At 44.6% G+C, this 17,935-nt stretch overlaps 1 protein-coding gene across 1 annotated transcript in view; it reads right to left on the bottom strand.

Moving 5' to 3' along the window:
• Nucleotides 1-17,935, bottom strand: part of LOC135397427 (DNA (cytosine-5)-methyltransferase 3B-like) — an 82,525-nt gene that overhangs the window by 34,558 nt on the left and 30,032 nt on the right. The window contains exons 9-10 of the mRNA XM_064629035.1: nt 11,920-12,053; nt 6,939-7,012 (exon numbers count right to left, since the gene is read on the bottom strand). Of these exons, the coding sequence (XP_064485105.1) occupies nt 6,939-7,012; nt 11,920-12,053 (208 nt within the window). The remainder of the gene's footprint in view (nt 1-6,938; nt 7,013-11,919; nt 12,054-17,935) is intronic.

Below are 17,935 nucleotides of genomic sequence, written 5' to 3'. Positions count from 1 at the left end.
TATTATTTCTTACGTGCATGTAGATTAAACAGTCATCAGCGTATACATACTCATACGCCTCATACACACTCGTGGATCAACTACAGATGGGAGATCATTGATATCCACTAAAAACAACAAAGGACCAAGGACAGACCTCTGGGGCACACCAGATGTTATTGGTCCAATTCCAGAAGCTACTCCATTGATGCTAACAAACTGTGTTCGCAGGTGTAAGTAAGATGAGATCCAGGCAATAACCGCTGAATCAATTCTGGTGTGTGCAAGTTTGTGGATGAGTTTTGAGTGGGAGACCTTATGCTGTTCCGAAGATCGATACACACTACATCTGCTTGTCCGCGATCGTTAAGAATGGAACTCAAATCATGAAAAGTCTCCACAAGCTGCGTTACCGTGGACATGCTTTTCCTGAATCCGTGCTGTTTAGAATAGAAGTAGTTAATGCTTTCAAGATATCAACTCACATAGGTGCACAATATGTGTTCCATTATTTTACACACTTGACTAGTTAGAGAAATTGGAAGACAATTGGACATGTTGAACTGGGATTACTTTCGCTACTTTCTAATCATCTGTAACAGATCTCGAGCTTAAAGATTTACTGTAGAGGACAAACAGAATGTGAGAAACCCATTCCGCATATCTTTTCAGAAAAGCATTGGGAATTAGAAAAGCATTGGAATCAGGTCCATCTCATGCGCTCTCGGTCTCATTCAAAGCTAACAATTGGGAAAGTATACCCTGCCTTTGAATTAGACAAATTTCTCATTCTGTGGATAATTCATGGGACACGATTAACGTGTTTGAGGTGAACACAGACACAAAAAATTATCAAACGCGTTAGCGATTCCCCTATTGTCCGTTACCAGTACACCTTCATGCTTAATTTCAGGTATTTTATTATTTTATTCTTTAAAATATCTCCAGAACTTGTATGGGTTATTTTTCATACTGTTTTGAAGGCCGTGTACATAATGCCTTTTAGCTTTTCCAAGTTTGACTTTCATAATTAACTTAAACTTACTGAACTCAGAAGAGCCCGTTTGCTTACTCCCCAGTCGCCTCCGTTTAATCTTTCTCTTTAGGTGAACGATTTCCCTTGTGACCCAGGGGTTCTGTTTTCGCATCCTTACTCTTTTTTCAGGTACAAAACGTCTCAAGTATTCCATAACACAGTCTTTAAACCGATCCCATAACTCATTTACAGGCGCATTATCGGCAAGCAGAACAACATCATTATACAATATTTCCAACCGGTCCAGGATTGAAGTATCATCAGCTTGACAAATCCCTCACAATTCTTTTGCTAGACAATAAAACAGTACTTTTTACATTAATGTATGTTACAAGCACAGCGCTATGGTCAGATATTCCTTCCTGGATGCTTATTTCAAAGCCGTTTAACGAGTTGGGTACAAAGACTAAATCCAAGGGTCATGTGGTTGGTTCCATGTTCGGTACGTTGAAATCTCCCATAATTAAAATTTTATCATCTCGTTTGAAACAACGTGTAACATAATCATAAACGTCTTCCATAAACGAAAGGCTGGATCGCACCTACTTTGCACCACACGGTGTCCTGTGGAAAACCTTTGTCTGACAGCAGTGCACATCTTATTGAACGTTTATAAACAATAGCCACTCCTCCGCCACACTGTCCAATATGATCATTACCTACGTAGAATTCTGTAGTTTGGGGGCAATATTTCATCATCAGGTATATCCAGCTGCAACCATGGTCTCTGTGACAGTAACAATGTGTGGATTGTATGTAAGCAGTATGTGTTCAAAATCAGTTATCTTATTAACAATGCTTCTTGCACTAATACTCAATACTCATTACTCCTGAAAACGATACTCCTTGCAATCGTTCTCAGTGTAATTTCGTGACCTCGAAGCACCGTACCGAGTGTTAGACATAAGATCCCACTTGTAAGCTTCGTTATCCATGTATGTACAAGGTGTCATAGAGCAGGGAAACTTTAGTACCCCGCATCCTGGCTTCCTTAGCGCTTTCACAAAGTCGTTTACGTTTCAATTGCGTGTGCTTCAAGAATCTCCTTGCTGATTTCAATATCCTATCCTGTTTGTTGAAATCATAGAAGCGCATTATTACCAGCCTGGTCCTTCCACCCCTTTTTGGTCCCAGTCTATGTATGTGGACACAATTGGAGCATCAATAATGCAATTAAGCACATCTACACAGACAGCTTCCCTCAGACTATGTACTTACGTTGTCATCTTCCGGCTCGGGGAAACCGAACAAAAGCAGATTATTCCCTCTGTCCTCCAAATCTCTTATCTTTGCCGCCTGTTCATCAATGACTTTCTCAAGGTCACGGACTACTGTTTCCATTTATCGCACATGTTCGCTGAGTACTTTTACTTGCTCAGCCCATGCTCAATGCCATCAAGCCTGTCATTAATTCCTTTAACACTCCTACTGAACTCATTCTTCATAGCCCCAATGTCTTGAATGAGAAAGTTTTGTTTTTGCGATATGTCACTCAGTATTTGTATAATTTCAGGGCCTGGGTTAGGCTCGATATCACCGATGTGATCAACGCTAGTAAGACAGACCAACGTGCAACAAGATCACTGAAGCAACGTCGAGGGCATGGCACAATAATCGAGCCAAGTACATCTAACTTAACACAACCATAGTAATATCGGGGACCAACCTGAACGATAAGAAAGATTTGTTTCAGCAATCCGCCCTTCATGGATTCACCATGCCCTCTGTAGACGGAGCATTGATGCGCAGCCTTTAATGTTGACTTAGGTGTTGCCACAGTGCTGCCTGTGTTCCAATGCCATCTTTCGTCAACCTTATTCAAGATAGAATAGTCCTCCAAGTTAATATGCCATCAGGAACTCTGATGCACGGGAGCTTCTATGCTCAAAGCACGGCTATCAATCTTGGAAGCTGACAGCAAGTAGTGGATAAGAATAGCGGATAAGGATAAGATGTGGATAAACAGATTGCCTCATGCACTTATTCTTTTGTTTTTGGTTCAGTAAACATTTTGCCCTGGCTCCACTCATCTGGCTCTTCCTCTCCACAATTTGGTGCTGAACCGTGCGAAGCCCTGCTATAGGGACTTGTGAGTGGAGGACATTCACAGGAATCGACTGCGAGGACTTGACTCCTGCAAAAGAGGAAGTGACAGAGATTCACCACGGTACTAAATGAAGCCCAACAAGCTAGGTAGTCGACAGCTCTCACGATCACACAACTCGTTGTGAGGTACTGCTTCAGCGCATCGTCAAATTATCCGCAAGCCTAGATGACGTGGACAGCAAGTTGGAGCCCATGTTTTCGGTCGAGGAGGTTGAATGAGAATGCTTGCTGAAGAAACACCTTGTCACACAGTCTTCGAGAGCTGGTTCCATATTGGAGACGAAACACTGGTGAGCTGGCGCTTGCTATTGGAGACCGTAGTCAACATCAAGCTGCAGGAGATGGCCGTCACTGACCGCAGTTACCCAAGTTGGAACTTGTTAAATATAACAGCAGTCAAGAGCACTGGCAAGAACCTTGGATCCGGTTTGAGACGATGGTAGACAGCAATATGCTTCCTTGTTGAACAATGCGAATATGTCTTACCTGACAGCTGCTCTTACAGGAGAAGCTGTAGCTTCAATAAGGGGCCTACTGTTCACTGTAAATATGTATGACACTGCTGTCAAAGTGATCAAAAAAAGATCTGTTAATCCAAACACGCTGATTCAGTTTCATCTGAAGCAGTTGCTGAGTCTTCAGGCAGTTTGTTCCTCCCAAAATGTACTCTAACTGAGATGCCTCCACGACATGGTGCATAGACATATGAGGAGTCTAGAAGCACTGGGTACTACCTCAAAGTCATTCTGCTCTCTACTGTTTCATGTTTTGCAACAAGCTGTTCCAGAGGATATTATTCTTAGCTTCCAGAGGAAGGTTCACAGCGACAAACAACCTCTGCATCGGCAGAGGATCAGTATGAGATACTTGTCACAAAGTTACTAGAATTTGTTAAGATGGGAAGCATATGGGAGAAAGGGTGTATGAACCTAGGAGGACTATTTGGACGAACCCCAGGAACTACAACAAACTTGTGCTGAAAGACTGCCACCCGCCTCCGCCGTTGAAGCTGGCAAACGAAATGGAGCTCGTGAAAAGAATACTGAGACTTGCTTCTTTTGCGGAAAAGATGATAAGATGCTGAATTGCAACTTGGAAACAGATGTAGCAGAGAGTTGGATGGACAACTTGATACCAGCCACAGGTGCTTCTGCTGTGGCAAGCAATATCATACAGCAAAGATTTGTCGATTATCTCATAGCCCCCAAATGCAGAAAATGCAGCAGGCAACACTTAACTGTGCTGTGTAAGCAGGAGAATACGTACGGTATACCATGGTCTGGATGGATGGTACTCGCAAGTGGGCAACGTACAGGATGTAGTCTGCTCCTTAGCACGCTCTCCGAGAGCATGAAGCCCACTTGGACTTTTGCTTTCTACGGATGAGCAACGCAGCTCATGCCGCCAAGTTACTCGCGCTTTTCTAACCTTCAAGAATAAAAGCATGAAACATAGCCCTGCTGCGTCATTTGCGTGGCCGGAGGTAGGGAGAAGTGTCTACTCCATCAAAGCTACTCAGACAAAGCTCGTTACAGGAAGATCTTCTCATCTCGACAATTTTCACCATTACCAGGATACCGATGGGATCCTGCGTCTGCAGTGCTCATAACAGTCACTGTCAGCCAAGCATCTTACAGTGTTACTGCCAGCGTCAGAAGCTTGGTTTCATGTTGCTTATAATACAGAGAGAGCACTGGATGTCCCATGCCAGTGTACAGAAAAAACGCTGCACCAGTTAAGAGAACACTTCTGGATAATCAAAGGTCAGTTAAGTATGCACTTTATCAATGTCTTTTCTGTTGACGACTGAAGACATGTCCGTGCAGTGAGCAGGAAGCACCCTTGCCTGCTGATAGGGTCACACAGCAACTTGCGTTTGAGGTCGTGGCGTAGATTTTGCGGGTCTACTTTATTACAGAGCGGAAGAAGGGCAACGAAACACATCTGTGGCTAGTTCAGCTAGCAGAGCCATTCATCTTGAGATCATTTCAATCAATCCCTCGAAACTGGTGGTCAAATGCACTATAGCATGCTTAGGTTTGCCAAGGAGGATCCATTCAGACAACGTCCTAACTTTTAAGAAGGCCGCTCGGGAGATCCCTGCCGTGCTGTCGAACCAATTCCAAGCGGTATGGCAGTGTGCGACATAAGATCAAATAACGTGGGAGCTGAACATGCCTCCTGGTGGTGAGGCTTCTAGGGGCATATGGTACATCAGCTCCAGATTCTCTCAGAAGAACACTCCGTTGAAGTCAGTTAGACTTGCAACAGTTGCTGACCGTGCAAGTCGAACCAATCGTCAACTCACAGCCATTGACACAAATGTCAGAACAACACCCAAGCTTTGTCTCCGTCGCATCTGATATTGGGGAAAAGACTCACTGTCTTGCTGCCAATTAAGAGACGTCAGACAGCGTGCATACACGCCGAACCGTTCCAGCAAAGGATAGGCTCCTCACTGCATACTGGAGGAAGTGTAACAAGGACTACTAGCTACAGCTTAGAACTGCAAACCTGAGTTGCCATGCAATCTCCAACAGCATCAGTGAGAGTTGGAAGTTGGGGAAGTCAGTACATGACAAGTTCAAAAACGCTGCAGTCACAAACACAGACAAAAGGCACACACAAACTGCAACTCACAACTAGCTTTATTCTTCTCTATATACGCACTCTTAAATACCATAGCAGCTACATGTCCCCCAACCTAATTTTTTAGATAACACACCTCCTCCTGAATGAGGGTGATAGAGGGGGTAATGACACATTCTTCCCCCTCACTGCAATCAGAGTCTTATCAAAGGAAGGCGAACATCCACATCTACTACAATGGAATGCCAAATGACCCGACGGGGGCATCCCTTTCAACAACATTAATTTGCGTGTTCATGTGTTGACACAAATGCCCGTCTAGTCGATGTAAACCCTTCCAAAGGGAATACTGTAAACCACACCCTGTCAGCACTCAACCCACCTGTTTTTGTGTTTGATGTTGCTGTGTTCACTTTGGGGCAAAGACTATACAACTTGCAAGGGGTCAGGATAACTACAGGAACCTTATATCTAACACGGTTTACCATCCAAGCAGTTCCCACCAAGCTTCAGTAAGCCCTTACACTTGTGGCCTTCCGGACAATATGGCGATGGAAGTAAAATTAGGCAACGTTTTTGAAAAACATTTCCAAAAATTGTTGTTGCAAAAAGGCTCCAAACCGATCGAATATTCACCGCACTCTTTCATGCTCATGCTCCGCTCTGCAATGCCCTGGCAACAGAGACCACATGTCGTCTTGACACTGCACACGATCAACCACTCAAGATGTAAGATTTATATAATAATATATAATATCCAGAAGTGAGGTAAATTTTTTCCACTTGTCAACCCCATGATAGCCAGTTCAAACTGTACCAAAAGCCTGCCATTTCATGTGTGCATTGTACAGCTCCGCAAGGCCACCGCGATGTTCCCAAAACTGGTTCCCTCGCGAGCCGCAGTTTTGGGCCCATCGTGGAAGCGAAATCTCCCCAACCCCTGGAATGTGGCGTTGCAATGGCTATGCATTGGAATGTTCCAAGGACGAAGGAAAGAGAGATTATGAGCTACCAACAACATTGTTTCATAAGTGGTAAATACGTTGGCTAGAAGTAAATCAATTACACATTTCTATATCGTAAGTCGCGTTCTTTCATTGAGCATAAGAATCTCTAGCACGTTTATCAATCTGTATGACAATTAATATTTGGCTGGCCACTTGTGCTGTGTTGGTGAACAACAGTGGATACAATACATGCCACACAATAATGTTGCGTGAAGCCTTACCTGTTGCACGCAGTATTGTCGCAGATGAGTAGTTGTCCGCCTTCACCACAAATGGCACAGTACACCTGCAATTGCTACAATTTAACAGCTTCCACAGTTTACACTGTTCCTTTACAACAAACATGTTCCCCTTACTTATGTATGTGATAGTTGATATGATAGCACAGCGTCTGGTGCCAAATTAAATCCTTGCGTAGATTTTAGGTCCATTTCAAATCCCATTCAAATGGGTTTTGTGACCCACCTTACGCAATACCCTTCTATAAATAGGACCAGACTTGCTCGGGTTATATTTTGCTTCAATAATTTGGGTGTAACTGGGGCGAACAGGAAAGTAAGTTGACACATGGTTTCTGACATAAAGCATAGGATCCAACTTGTAGGGGCCCTATCCTGGTCAAAGTAATCTACTTCGATTACTTGAAATTTCTTCTGTCATTGGTGCACAATCGAAAAAGGCGTGAATATCAAAAGTGGTTGACACCTTCTATCAACCAATCGCCCCACGCGTTATCTTGGAAAGCGACCCGCCTTATCGGTGTTTCCTCCTGAGAATCCGAAGGCCACACCTGTGATCTGCCCGCCCTGCCTTGTTGCTTCGGTTCTTAGGTGTCGGAAACAGAAAACTCTGCCGGCGTAAAACTGAATTGCGTGGAAAATGCGCCGAAAAGCACGCTCGTAATTTCCTTTTTTGCTGTTTGTCATTTTTCTTGACGTACAAGTGTGCAAGACGGCAATGTTCGTGTGACACCGTGATTGTACTTTGCATTTATAATTCGGTATGTGCCCGTGAGATGGCGCTGATGGCAGGCAAGAAAACGATGAAAGCGCAAAGGATCATTGCAAAGGGTCGAACGGACAGTGTGGCGCGAGCCGTAAACGCGTTTATAAGAAATCGGTTCGTGCTTTAAATCTTGAGCTTTATTTATGAGCTTTTCTTTATATTTTTCTGTGTGTTCGTGTGCTCGATATGCGAAATGATAATTCGCATTTCAATATGCTTCTTTTGCTCGTGAGCTGTGGGGGTGGTAATGATACCGCAAATGAGATAGTTTTACTCAACAAACAGTGAACTTTGATCGATGAGTTTTTTGTGTGCACACCGCTACGTTGCAATAACATTGATTGTACGACATACGGCTCGGACGACGCTTCGAAAAGCCCACCACTTTCACGCATACGATGCCGCGATCGGCGCAGAGAAAAGGTGTTACGCGGTGCTTTTCTATCATTATTAAACAAAAACGAAGAAAGATATGAATTTTTTGTTGTGACGAGCACATACAGACTTTGTACAACACAATAAACGGAAATGCACATGCGGACCCATCACGAAACCCATCGCCGCTCAAAGTAATCGACCCTCTTTCGCTACATTACTTTTCAGCTTTGAAACTAATCTTTTACGTCATTGTTACGTCAAAATGACGTAGGGTCACGGTCCGAGATTAGGGCCGAGAGGCTGCGAAGGAAAACTAGGTATAAATTTCAATTGAAACGCGCGGAATTTAAGGGCGGAGTATTTTGTGGCAGCCCCGCCCTACAGCTTGTGACGTAAAGTAATCGAGGTCGATTACTTTTGACGAGGATAGGGCCCCAGGTGTAAATTTGCCAGACTGGCAGATGCCTGAACACTCTGCCTTAGTTCTTGCAGGCACCCCATCTGGCCATCTTTCTATTCACTGCAGCAGATGTGCTTGCGAACCCACGTTCCGAGATGCCATAAAAAGTGAGGAAGATATGGGAGGCATTCCTAATAGGGCAGTGTGTCAGCACACCCTCCATTAAGCTGTTCACGGATGAGATGTGCATCCTTATCTTCCAAGCAAGGTACTGGTTTTTTCACATGTTATGATGTTTGCTTTGTTCTTTTAAATACTGTACCTTCGTAAAAAAAACTTGCAGTTGAAAGTTGGCAGTCGTCTCGTCACTCTGTCTTCTGTGTTTGGCTGCTTTTGCACCTTGTAGATCGTGCACCCCCCCATAGCTACGCTCGTGAGGTTCAGCTGCTTTGTTTTTGTTGGAGCCGATCACTTTGTGCCTTGCTCGAATTAATATGACGTCTCATACACAGACATGTAAAGCACAGTAGCCCAAGATGTCAAGCTTGTGATTATCGATGAAGATCATCATGAAAGGACATCTGTCGACCAGAAGTACGGCCTTTCCCAGTTTCAACTATTATGAAGGCTAAAAAGAAACCACAAAGTTTCCGGTGGAGGTGCAAGCGCGAGAGACTCTGGATGAGCGGAGTGTCATCGACAGCATGTTCTTCAACATCGACCGCACCAAGGGGAAGACAAAATCCTCCCTGATTTTAAAGTAATGCCATGGACTGTTGTACAGTTTCTCTACAGAGCGTGATATGCGTTGCATAAAATGTTCACATTCTGCCAGTGCCCCGAGGTGACGATGATGTGCTCGATTTCGACGCACTGATAGAGGAAGACAGTTAATTTATTGACGATGAAACACAAAGCAATAGATTTGGGTTGCAGACTCAAAAGTCAGTGGGTGATGAGACATCATTCTGGGATACCGTGAGGATAAACAGCGATGTGTTACCAAAGCAGTGACCGATGGTGCTATTGCTCACGAGGTTCAAATAGGCAGAATTGCTTTTAATGACATATCTGGTGGATGTGTGGACGTTTCGCCGTTCATTACATGTACCACTGCATTTCACGAAGTTGATGTTTTAAAGCTCCAAAACATCAATTTCTCGATCCAGACAGTATATCATGCTGCTGGATGCACTTGAGCATGATGCTATGTAGCCCAGCAACTACTAAAAACAGGCAAAGCTAAAAGGCGTAGAATCTCTCTTTCACATCACTTGTGGGATAACGTGCACCATGCGAGTTCCGTAGCATGGTGCCGACTTAGGTGAGCCCTTGTACAGTGATATCTCTCATATATCAAGTTCGCGGCTGACATCGTTATATGCGGGTTTTACTTATGCAAAAAGTATCGTTTGGTCACAATTCACAAGAAGGTCATCTTGATGTAGCGTGTCCCTAGATGAGCTTTTGAATGGTTCCAGCCATGAGGACCACATCATCTATATTCCAGTTTTCAATTTACTAGAGCAACATGCCACTGCTGAATCCACATGTACAAGACACATGGGACAAGTACTACGAAAGACCACTCATAATTCTACTATTCTCAGTGCTCACATAGTGGTGGTGCAGGATGTGGTGTAGCGATACAAAGTTCGTGAAGGGTTGCGTGCATAGCTGATGGTGGTCTCAGATGTATCATTGTAATAATTATGGAACAGAGACTGGTCTATATAATGGCACGACATGTTCCGCAGGCCAGGTGGAAGGGACCACACAGCACAATCACTTTAATTCTATTACTGAACTGCACAATTAACCAGTGCTACCACATGTCGACTGCTGAGCGGTAGGATCTCTTTTGAAGCACACTTTTGACTATGTACATGCGATAGTACTGCAGCAACCAGTACTGAGTGGTGATGAAAATCAAGTCAACTGGAGATGTTGTTCTTCTACATGAGTCCTGATCGACGATGATGGAATGTCCCAGGGAGCTTCTCAACCCATGGCTTGAATCAAGGACATTGCCGAAAGAACTGACTGGCTTGTGCACAGTAGTAATTTCATGCCGGTGTCGACCACGGGTCGCATTATTAGTCCCACGAAGCTGCCCAGCACATTCGGCACTCCGGGGCATTCTATCATCGCTGCTCAGGACTCATGTAGAGGAACAACATCTCCTATCTGCATTTGGTGACACCCACACAATTCGGCTATGTAGTTCATTTACCACCCCAAAGTTTGTATGAACCTTACGAACCACCTCAGAAGCCATCATTGAAGACACCGCGCCTTGTTTCTCCAAGGGGTCATGATAGGTGGTGACTCTACACACTCATTCAATGACCTGCCATTTCACTGTGCCACTCCTGCCTCACTCAACTTGCCAGAGTCACCTTCACTGCGTCACGCCATCTCCTCGGGAATCAACCCTTTCTCAGCCTCCTGTACCGGATGTGGTATGCCAGTGTCATCCGCGCACACCTTGCCAGCTGGTCTTCCCCATCGGTCCTCATCTATGGCAAGCCAGCAGCCCACTGTGACCCCTGTTCCACCGGGGACTCGCAGGGAGACTACAGAGAGTTCCATTCCTCAATTGCCTCCACCAGTATGTCTCTGGCGACAACCTTCATTCAGTGTTTATACTCGTGGCAGGCGGCTTTATTCACTATAACTTTGATAACATAGGTTAACAGAATACAGACGGCGGTGTCAGAAAGAATGTCCAAGTACGCAGCTGTACGTCAGATGTGGAACGGTGCTTGCGGTCGAGGTCTGCGTCCAGTAAAACAGTAGAGAGTAGAATGAGGGCGACACACGGATTGTGATTGTGGCAGTGGATGCAGCGGCGTGGAGTGGAGATACAATGGGTGAAGTCGAGGGCGAGTGGACAACAGTAGAGTGTGTTGTAACCCACCCGCAGAGGGAGAAAACGAGAAAGGAGGAGCAAAGTCCTTCACCCGGCTTGCAGGCTCCACAATCACAAGCCATGTGCCTAGTTGTCATTCTACTCATTGTGCTATTGACGCAGACCTCGACCGCAAGCACCGTTCTTTTATCTGACAGGGAGAGCCTGTGCACAATGAGGACACACCACTACTACCGCATGCCAAAGCACAAGCCAGTCAGTTCTATGGCCAACATCCTGGAGTGAAGCCATGGGTTGAGAATCTCCGCATCCAGCCCTCTGGTATATTCCATTATTGTAGATCAGGGCTCGTGTAGAATAACAACGTCTCCTCTCAAGAATCATTGTTAAAATAAAAACTTTCTATGTCCTCGTACAGCATCCTTTAACCTTCATTGTCTGACTGTTGCTTCTAAATGAACCAAAGAAGCAGTAGAACATAAAAGGAAAGTGCCTTTCTGTTTGTACCACTCGAACGTTATTCGGAAAGTATGCAAGAAACACTTACATTTGCTCCGTCGTCTCCATAAGCAAACATGGATTCCAGTACGGTTTCCTTGCAGTCATGACAGAGGCCACCATCAACTAGCGGGTGCTGAGCGTCAATCACTGCTGGCACCGTGTCGCATACAATGCATATCTCTACATGACATTGAAGATTGTCAGCCAACGTAATTATGTGTGACTCATTTCAGCTTATCTCTTAGAATGACTATCACACATGTTTTGCAATAACACTCATCTAAAGCTAAAGCACAACAGATGGATGAGTTCACCCTGTGCTATCCCTAGGCACGTCTTGCATGCCAAAATATTTCCACTGTAACACATATAAGGACAGAATGTCAAGGCAGCTTCCAGCTTGGTACAAAATAACCACACTAATGAAGCTGCTATATTTGTGTACAATCCCTGTTTTGGTCACAGTACAGTCATGTCTCGATTCTCCGGACGCCTCGGTAGTCGCCCAATATCGTCCGAACAAAGTTCAGATAAAAAGTTATTCCCCATTTTATCCCCATGACAAACAACTCATTGAACAATCCAAAGTTAGTTTAACAATTTTTTAATTTCCTCCTGAAAAGAATGTTCCATGTTTTATCATTATTTTCTCTTCGTTTATTTACAATGCACACCAAACCAATTTCTCAAGCAGGAGAGGCTGTGTATCAACAAGTCAGAATAGCACAAGCGAATACAACCGCAACCGCATGATCAAATGAAAAATACACACAAGAAGACAGGTGCGGTTATGCCCCAGAAATAATTAACAAGAAAAGACGTTCAAGCCAATGTCCAAGGCTCCCTGATGAATCTAAGTTGTACATAAGTAAAAATTTGGGATATTTTACATACCTACGTGCAATTCGCTTAATTGGGAACATAATGTTACAGGCCTAAACCCCGTAGGAGCAACGAAGAAATCGTTCAGGGAACCCCCCGCTCTATCACGGAAATGTGGGGATTCCCCACTTTTTCCATTGTTCTCTCCCCGCATTGGCAGGCTGTACCAGAGGAGCAAAGAGGAGCGATCGATAAATATTTTTATTAAGAAGGGGGAAAACAAAGAGAGAGAAGGCAGAACAAAACTGTCTTCCTGCACACATTATCTTAGAAAGTCTCCTGCTTCAAGTTTTTGAGCATGTCTGAGACGTGTGACAGAAGTCTGTCTACTGTGGAGGCACTGGCTGAATCACCTTGTTGCCCAAAAAAGAGCAACACTTTATAAAGGTGGTCATAGGCACACGTTTTAGATATGATCTCTGTTGAGTTTGGGAAGATTGAGACTCCGTTGATCACGATGAAGTCGAACTTTATTGTTTTCTGGACTGCATATGTCTGTTCTGCAAGAAGGGATACGCCTGACTGGCGCATCAGAGCGATCCCCGAAACCAGAGAACACGCGCCAAAGCTGCAGCGTCGCACCTGGCTGAATCATACACCACGCAACAATACACAACAATCTCGGGTGTCTGATCTGTACCATCCATATCATCATTCCATTGCACCTGGGCTATGATGGAGTCATCTTCCAGTGGAGCATGGGTGTTGGCTTCTTCATCTTCCGCAACAAAACTTTCAGCTGTGTGGTTAGGCTTTTTGAAGCTCTGCTAGTGTGTTGTTTTCTTCTGGCTCGTCTTCCACTTCTGGTTGAGGTAAGCACATACGTACGTCCTGATTCCTGCCAGCAGTTCTCAATGCTGTGTTTGTTGACTTATTTCCAGGAAGAGGCAATGGACCTTAAGCTCCACCACAAGTTCACATTTTGAGGCTTTGTTTCTTCAGCACACTGAATGTATTCCTGCACAGGTTCTCTTCAGTAATGTTCTTTGAAAGGTCGAATTATTCCCGCATCAAGCAGTTGCAGGTAGAAGAGCTTGGTGTTTGTGAGCTCTAGACCATCAAGTTTGTGGCCATTATCCAACACAATCACTACACTTCTCCGCTCATGTCTAGAGAAGTTTTTGAGTAACATCGGTGAAGATGGAATTCTGCCTGTTCATCCTGTTCATTCATCCGGTTTTGTTGAGGTAGTAATGGCAATAAATCGCCAGGTCAAAGTGCTTTCCAAAGCATCGTGGTCACTTTGCCTTTCCGATTACAATCAGCTTTACCTTCCAGCTTATGACGTCCAGTGACTTTGCAAATGAGAGCCATGGTCACATGCCACTTTTAGACCTCGACACAGGTGCCGTAGCTATTGTAGTGGAGGGTCCCAGTTTAAAAACCAGTGCAGTCTCATCAACATTGTAAGTGTTGCATGCCTCATATGTGACATGAAGCAATTTTAAAGCGACAGCTGTTAAGTGCTCAATCCCGTCAAGATCTTGTCGCGTCTCTGAAGAGAGGAAACGAAGAAGAAACTCATCGTGATAGTGTCCATGTACATTTCCCCCAACATATCCCCCCTTGTCAAGATACATGCGTTCCTGGCTGAAACTTTCACCAGGGGATTGACAGCGTACATCTTTCTCAGGGCCTCATTGTGTACTCACTCGTACTGTCTCCACATACTACAGTGACCATCATATCTGCTAGTTGTGTCTACATCGACATTCTCTTCTTGCATCCTGTGGCTTTTCATGTTATGCTGTTCGCTCAATTTGGCCACCCGTCCTTGTGAGTAGCAGAAATCAGAGCTAATGCCTATAGTCAGAAAGCATAATATGAAAATAAATTTTACACAAAGAAGCAAATATTGCTTACCTAATGCAGTTCCATAAATCTTGGCTGTCTCGATTAGCATGTCATCACGAATGACAGTGTTTCGACTATTCATATCCACAAACCAAGTACAGTGAAACCCAGGTATAATGGTTTCGGCGGTTATTGCTGATTTAATCATTATGCGAGAGATGTAGCTACAGGAGGGCTGACCTAGATCAATGCCTACGGAAGTCACGTTTCCCTGCGAGTGACGCTAACGACGGACACTACAAAAGAGAGTGAAAACACTAGTATTTTATTGCAAATAGAGCACTTGCTTTGATTGCTGTTGGTTCCCATTGTTGACATGTAGATTTCTTCGTTTTCGGGTTAAACCCAATTTTTCACGATATTTCCCCTCCCCGATCAAATTCTCAAGAATTTGGGTAAAACCTGATATCCACCCGAAATCTTTGTAGTCCTTCAACTTGTCGTTCTCGGTAATCCGTAGGAAAAGTGAATGATAATATCAGCAAAGAGAGCTATTTGTGACAACCTACTTCTCCTCCTTTTATAGTCCCCTCCCGCAGGAGAGAAAAGGACGAGCTTTTGTGGAGCGCGGGCAAGTGTCTGAATACCGCGGACATTCACTATCCCAGTTCCAAGGGGAAATGGTGTTTATTAAAAGATTATTATAGATAAAGGATATTTCGATAAAAGTTTCTCGTTGCAATGTCACAGCAGTGGTTTGTTTCATATGCCTTTCGTTTCCCCCCAAAACTCTCCGGTGACATAACAAACAGAGATCAGCGATCACCAGATTTCTTCCTCCCGAAGTTGAAAAATCATAAAACCTGAAAACGAAGATCCCTATTGTATGCACAACATCACGTTCGACTGTGCCGACGTGCGCGACGTAATGAGCAGGCAGCATGCCCTCCCAGACAAAATTCTTGAGAACGTCGACATCATGAACTTATGCAACTTTTTTGTATGCACGTTTTTTAATAATTTTTGCTTCGTACGTGCGCTGTCGATTGTGATAGGCCAAACTGTTGAATGATGGATGCCACCCTCTGCGGTGATGATCCTTGATGATGATTAACTTAACATCAGAGTCTATCGCTTTCCGTTTCTTCAGAGGTATCAATAATGCGTCAAAGCAGGAAGCGGAAGCAGAAATGTTGTCAACAGCAGCTCACCAGAATAAGACTGATCGTCTCTGAAGGAAATCTTGAATTCCCGTGCGGGACTTGCGTAGTGAAAAGGTGCAAGGGTACATCCTCTTGACAGCGCGCTGCCAAAGTTGGTCCGTGAGTGTGAGGACATCAGATATCGCTGTATAAGTACTCAGAACGACAAACTTTATATAGTTATGCACGGGTTCATACTCCATTGAGGCAATGTATATTTTGACAGTAAAAGTAAAAATGATCGCTCTACAGAGTACAGTCAAACCTCCTTACAACGAAACGCGATATAACGAAATTCGCGATAGAGCGAAATAATTTGGATTCCCCGGCAGAGGACCATAGAGATCAATGTATTTTAACTCCCGCTACAACGAAACACTTTTTAGCCGCGGCCTCGATACAGCGAAAGAACGAGATAAGGTTTATGACCCCAAAGCCGACTTTAGGGTCATGAAAACAAAGGGCGCAAGCAGCGTCCTGTTCCCGCAGCGAAAGATGGCACGCGCGATTAGGGTCGGGAGGAATCTGATGCCTACAAAAGGAAGTCTGAGTCATTGGAAGGTTAGGGATTTTCTTTCGAGGCTTCTCCTTTTCGCGCTTGTTTTGGACTGTCCGGTTGCAGCCAAGTAAAAAGAGCACGAGACACAAGGCGCCATCCCGCGCTTGGGAAACGCTTCGTTCGCGTGGCGGCGTAAGTGACAAAATCAGCCTAGATGATTTTCTTGACGGGGACAAACATGCCGTAGCAATGGAGAGCCTTACGGAAAACGCACTGTCATAGACGTAGAAGGTTTGCGGGAGATCGCAACATGATATGGAGAAAGCTGCAGAGGCTTCTGTGGCGTACGAACAATGCGTGACACAGCGTCTTCTAGGCACGACACAGACGCGTATAACCGGCTATTTCACGCAAGAATAAAATACTGTAGACTTTGGCGCTGTATTTGTAGTTGTTGTCATTTTTCACGAAAAACTTTTCCGCATCAAAGCGGACGTTATCGACGCTTATCTACAACGCGCGCCCTCGCAAAGGTCGCGATCTGTGACCTTGAATTCGGTACAACGAAATGTTCGATACAACAAAAGAAATTGCAGTCCCCGTGGGTTTCGTTATATCGAGGTTCGACTGTATATCGTTATGTGCAGGTGTAAAAAGCGCTTCTTCCAACTTGACAAACGGAAGTACCCGTGCACGTTTCACTTGACACTCTCTTTTTCCCGCAGAATGTCGCATATCGTAGACATTCCGAAGTCAACAACAAGTGCGCTTTTAGCCAAGGCTTGAAGGGCAGAAATGCCTTCACAGGGCTCGTCCAGCTAATGTTCGCACATCGACTTGTTCTGTCCTGTTGAAATTGGACACCTCTTGCGCTTCACCGGAGCCATTCTTGCTGTCAGCCAACACCAGCGTCCAGTGAGAGACTTCTGAGCAAAAGTGGTCAAAGAGTAGACCAGAAGGCTCCCGAGGAAGTGACATACCCTATAAACCGGACAATAGGTTGAGGAATTAAAAAAAAAAAAAAAACATGAGTCGCAAAAATCTGCCTCTGTCTTATATACCAGTCGGTAGGCAAAAACGAGGCTCCATTTGGCAATACATGCTCTGTCACGTGGTCAGCACGAGCGGGCCACCGTGCACACATCACTTCCACTTGATCGCAGAACGCCTTGCCATTTTCATTTTGGCATTCCTTGGTGCCATATGAAGGCAGTTTACCACACACTTTAAACTTGATGTTATTGCATTTGGTGAAGAGCAGGGCAACATGTGCGCACAACGCCGGTTCACAGTATCCAAGAAGTGTACCCGTTACTGGAGACTACAGAAGTCTGCACTGGGTGTTCTGCTGTCGCTTCATCTGAAGACTGAAGACGACCGCGTTACTTTCGTTAATGAACTGCGTCAACGCTCGCTGCCCTTGACTTGCGACATCATCATGTCATCATGACATGATGACACTGACACTCTTCTCGATAAACTGAGTCAGAATGACACTATGTCTGGAACATTGTTCCCAGTACTCTATGTCTGGATACGGATAAAGAATTCCGGTCAAATGAACACAAAACGGCAGTAAGTTCTTTTCCTTTATTTTGTGGTTAGAAAAGGGGATCGACCTACACATGGGATCGACCTGTAGTCCATTTTATACGGGAAGTGTGGGACAATACCAGCGTACATGC

This window comes from Ornithodoros turicata, chromosome 6, assembly GCF_037126465.1.
Source record: "Ornithodoros turicata isolate Travis chromosome 6, ASM3712646v1, whole genome shotgun sequence".
Taxonomy (NCBI): domain Eukaryota; kingdom Metazoa; phylum Arthropoda; class Arachnida; order Ixodida; family Argasidae; genus Ornithodoros; species Ornithodoros turicata.
This window is presented reverse-complemented; position numbering and strand designations above follow the sequence as displayed.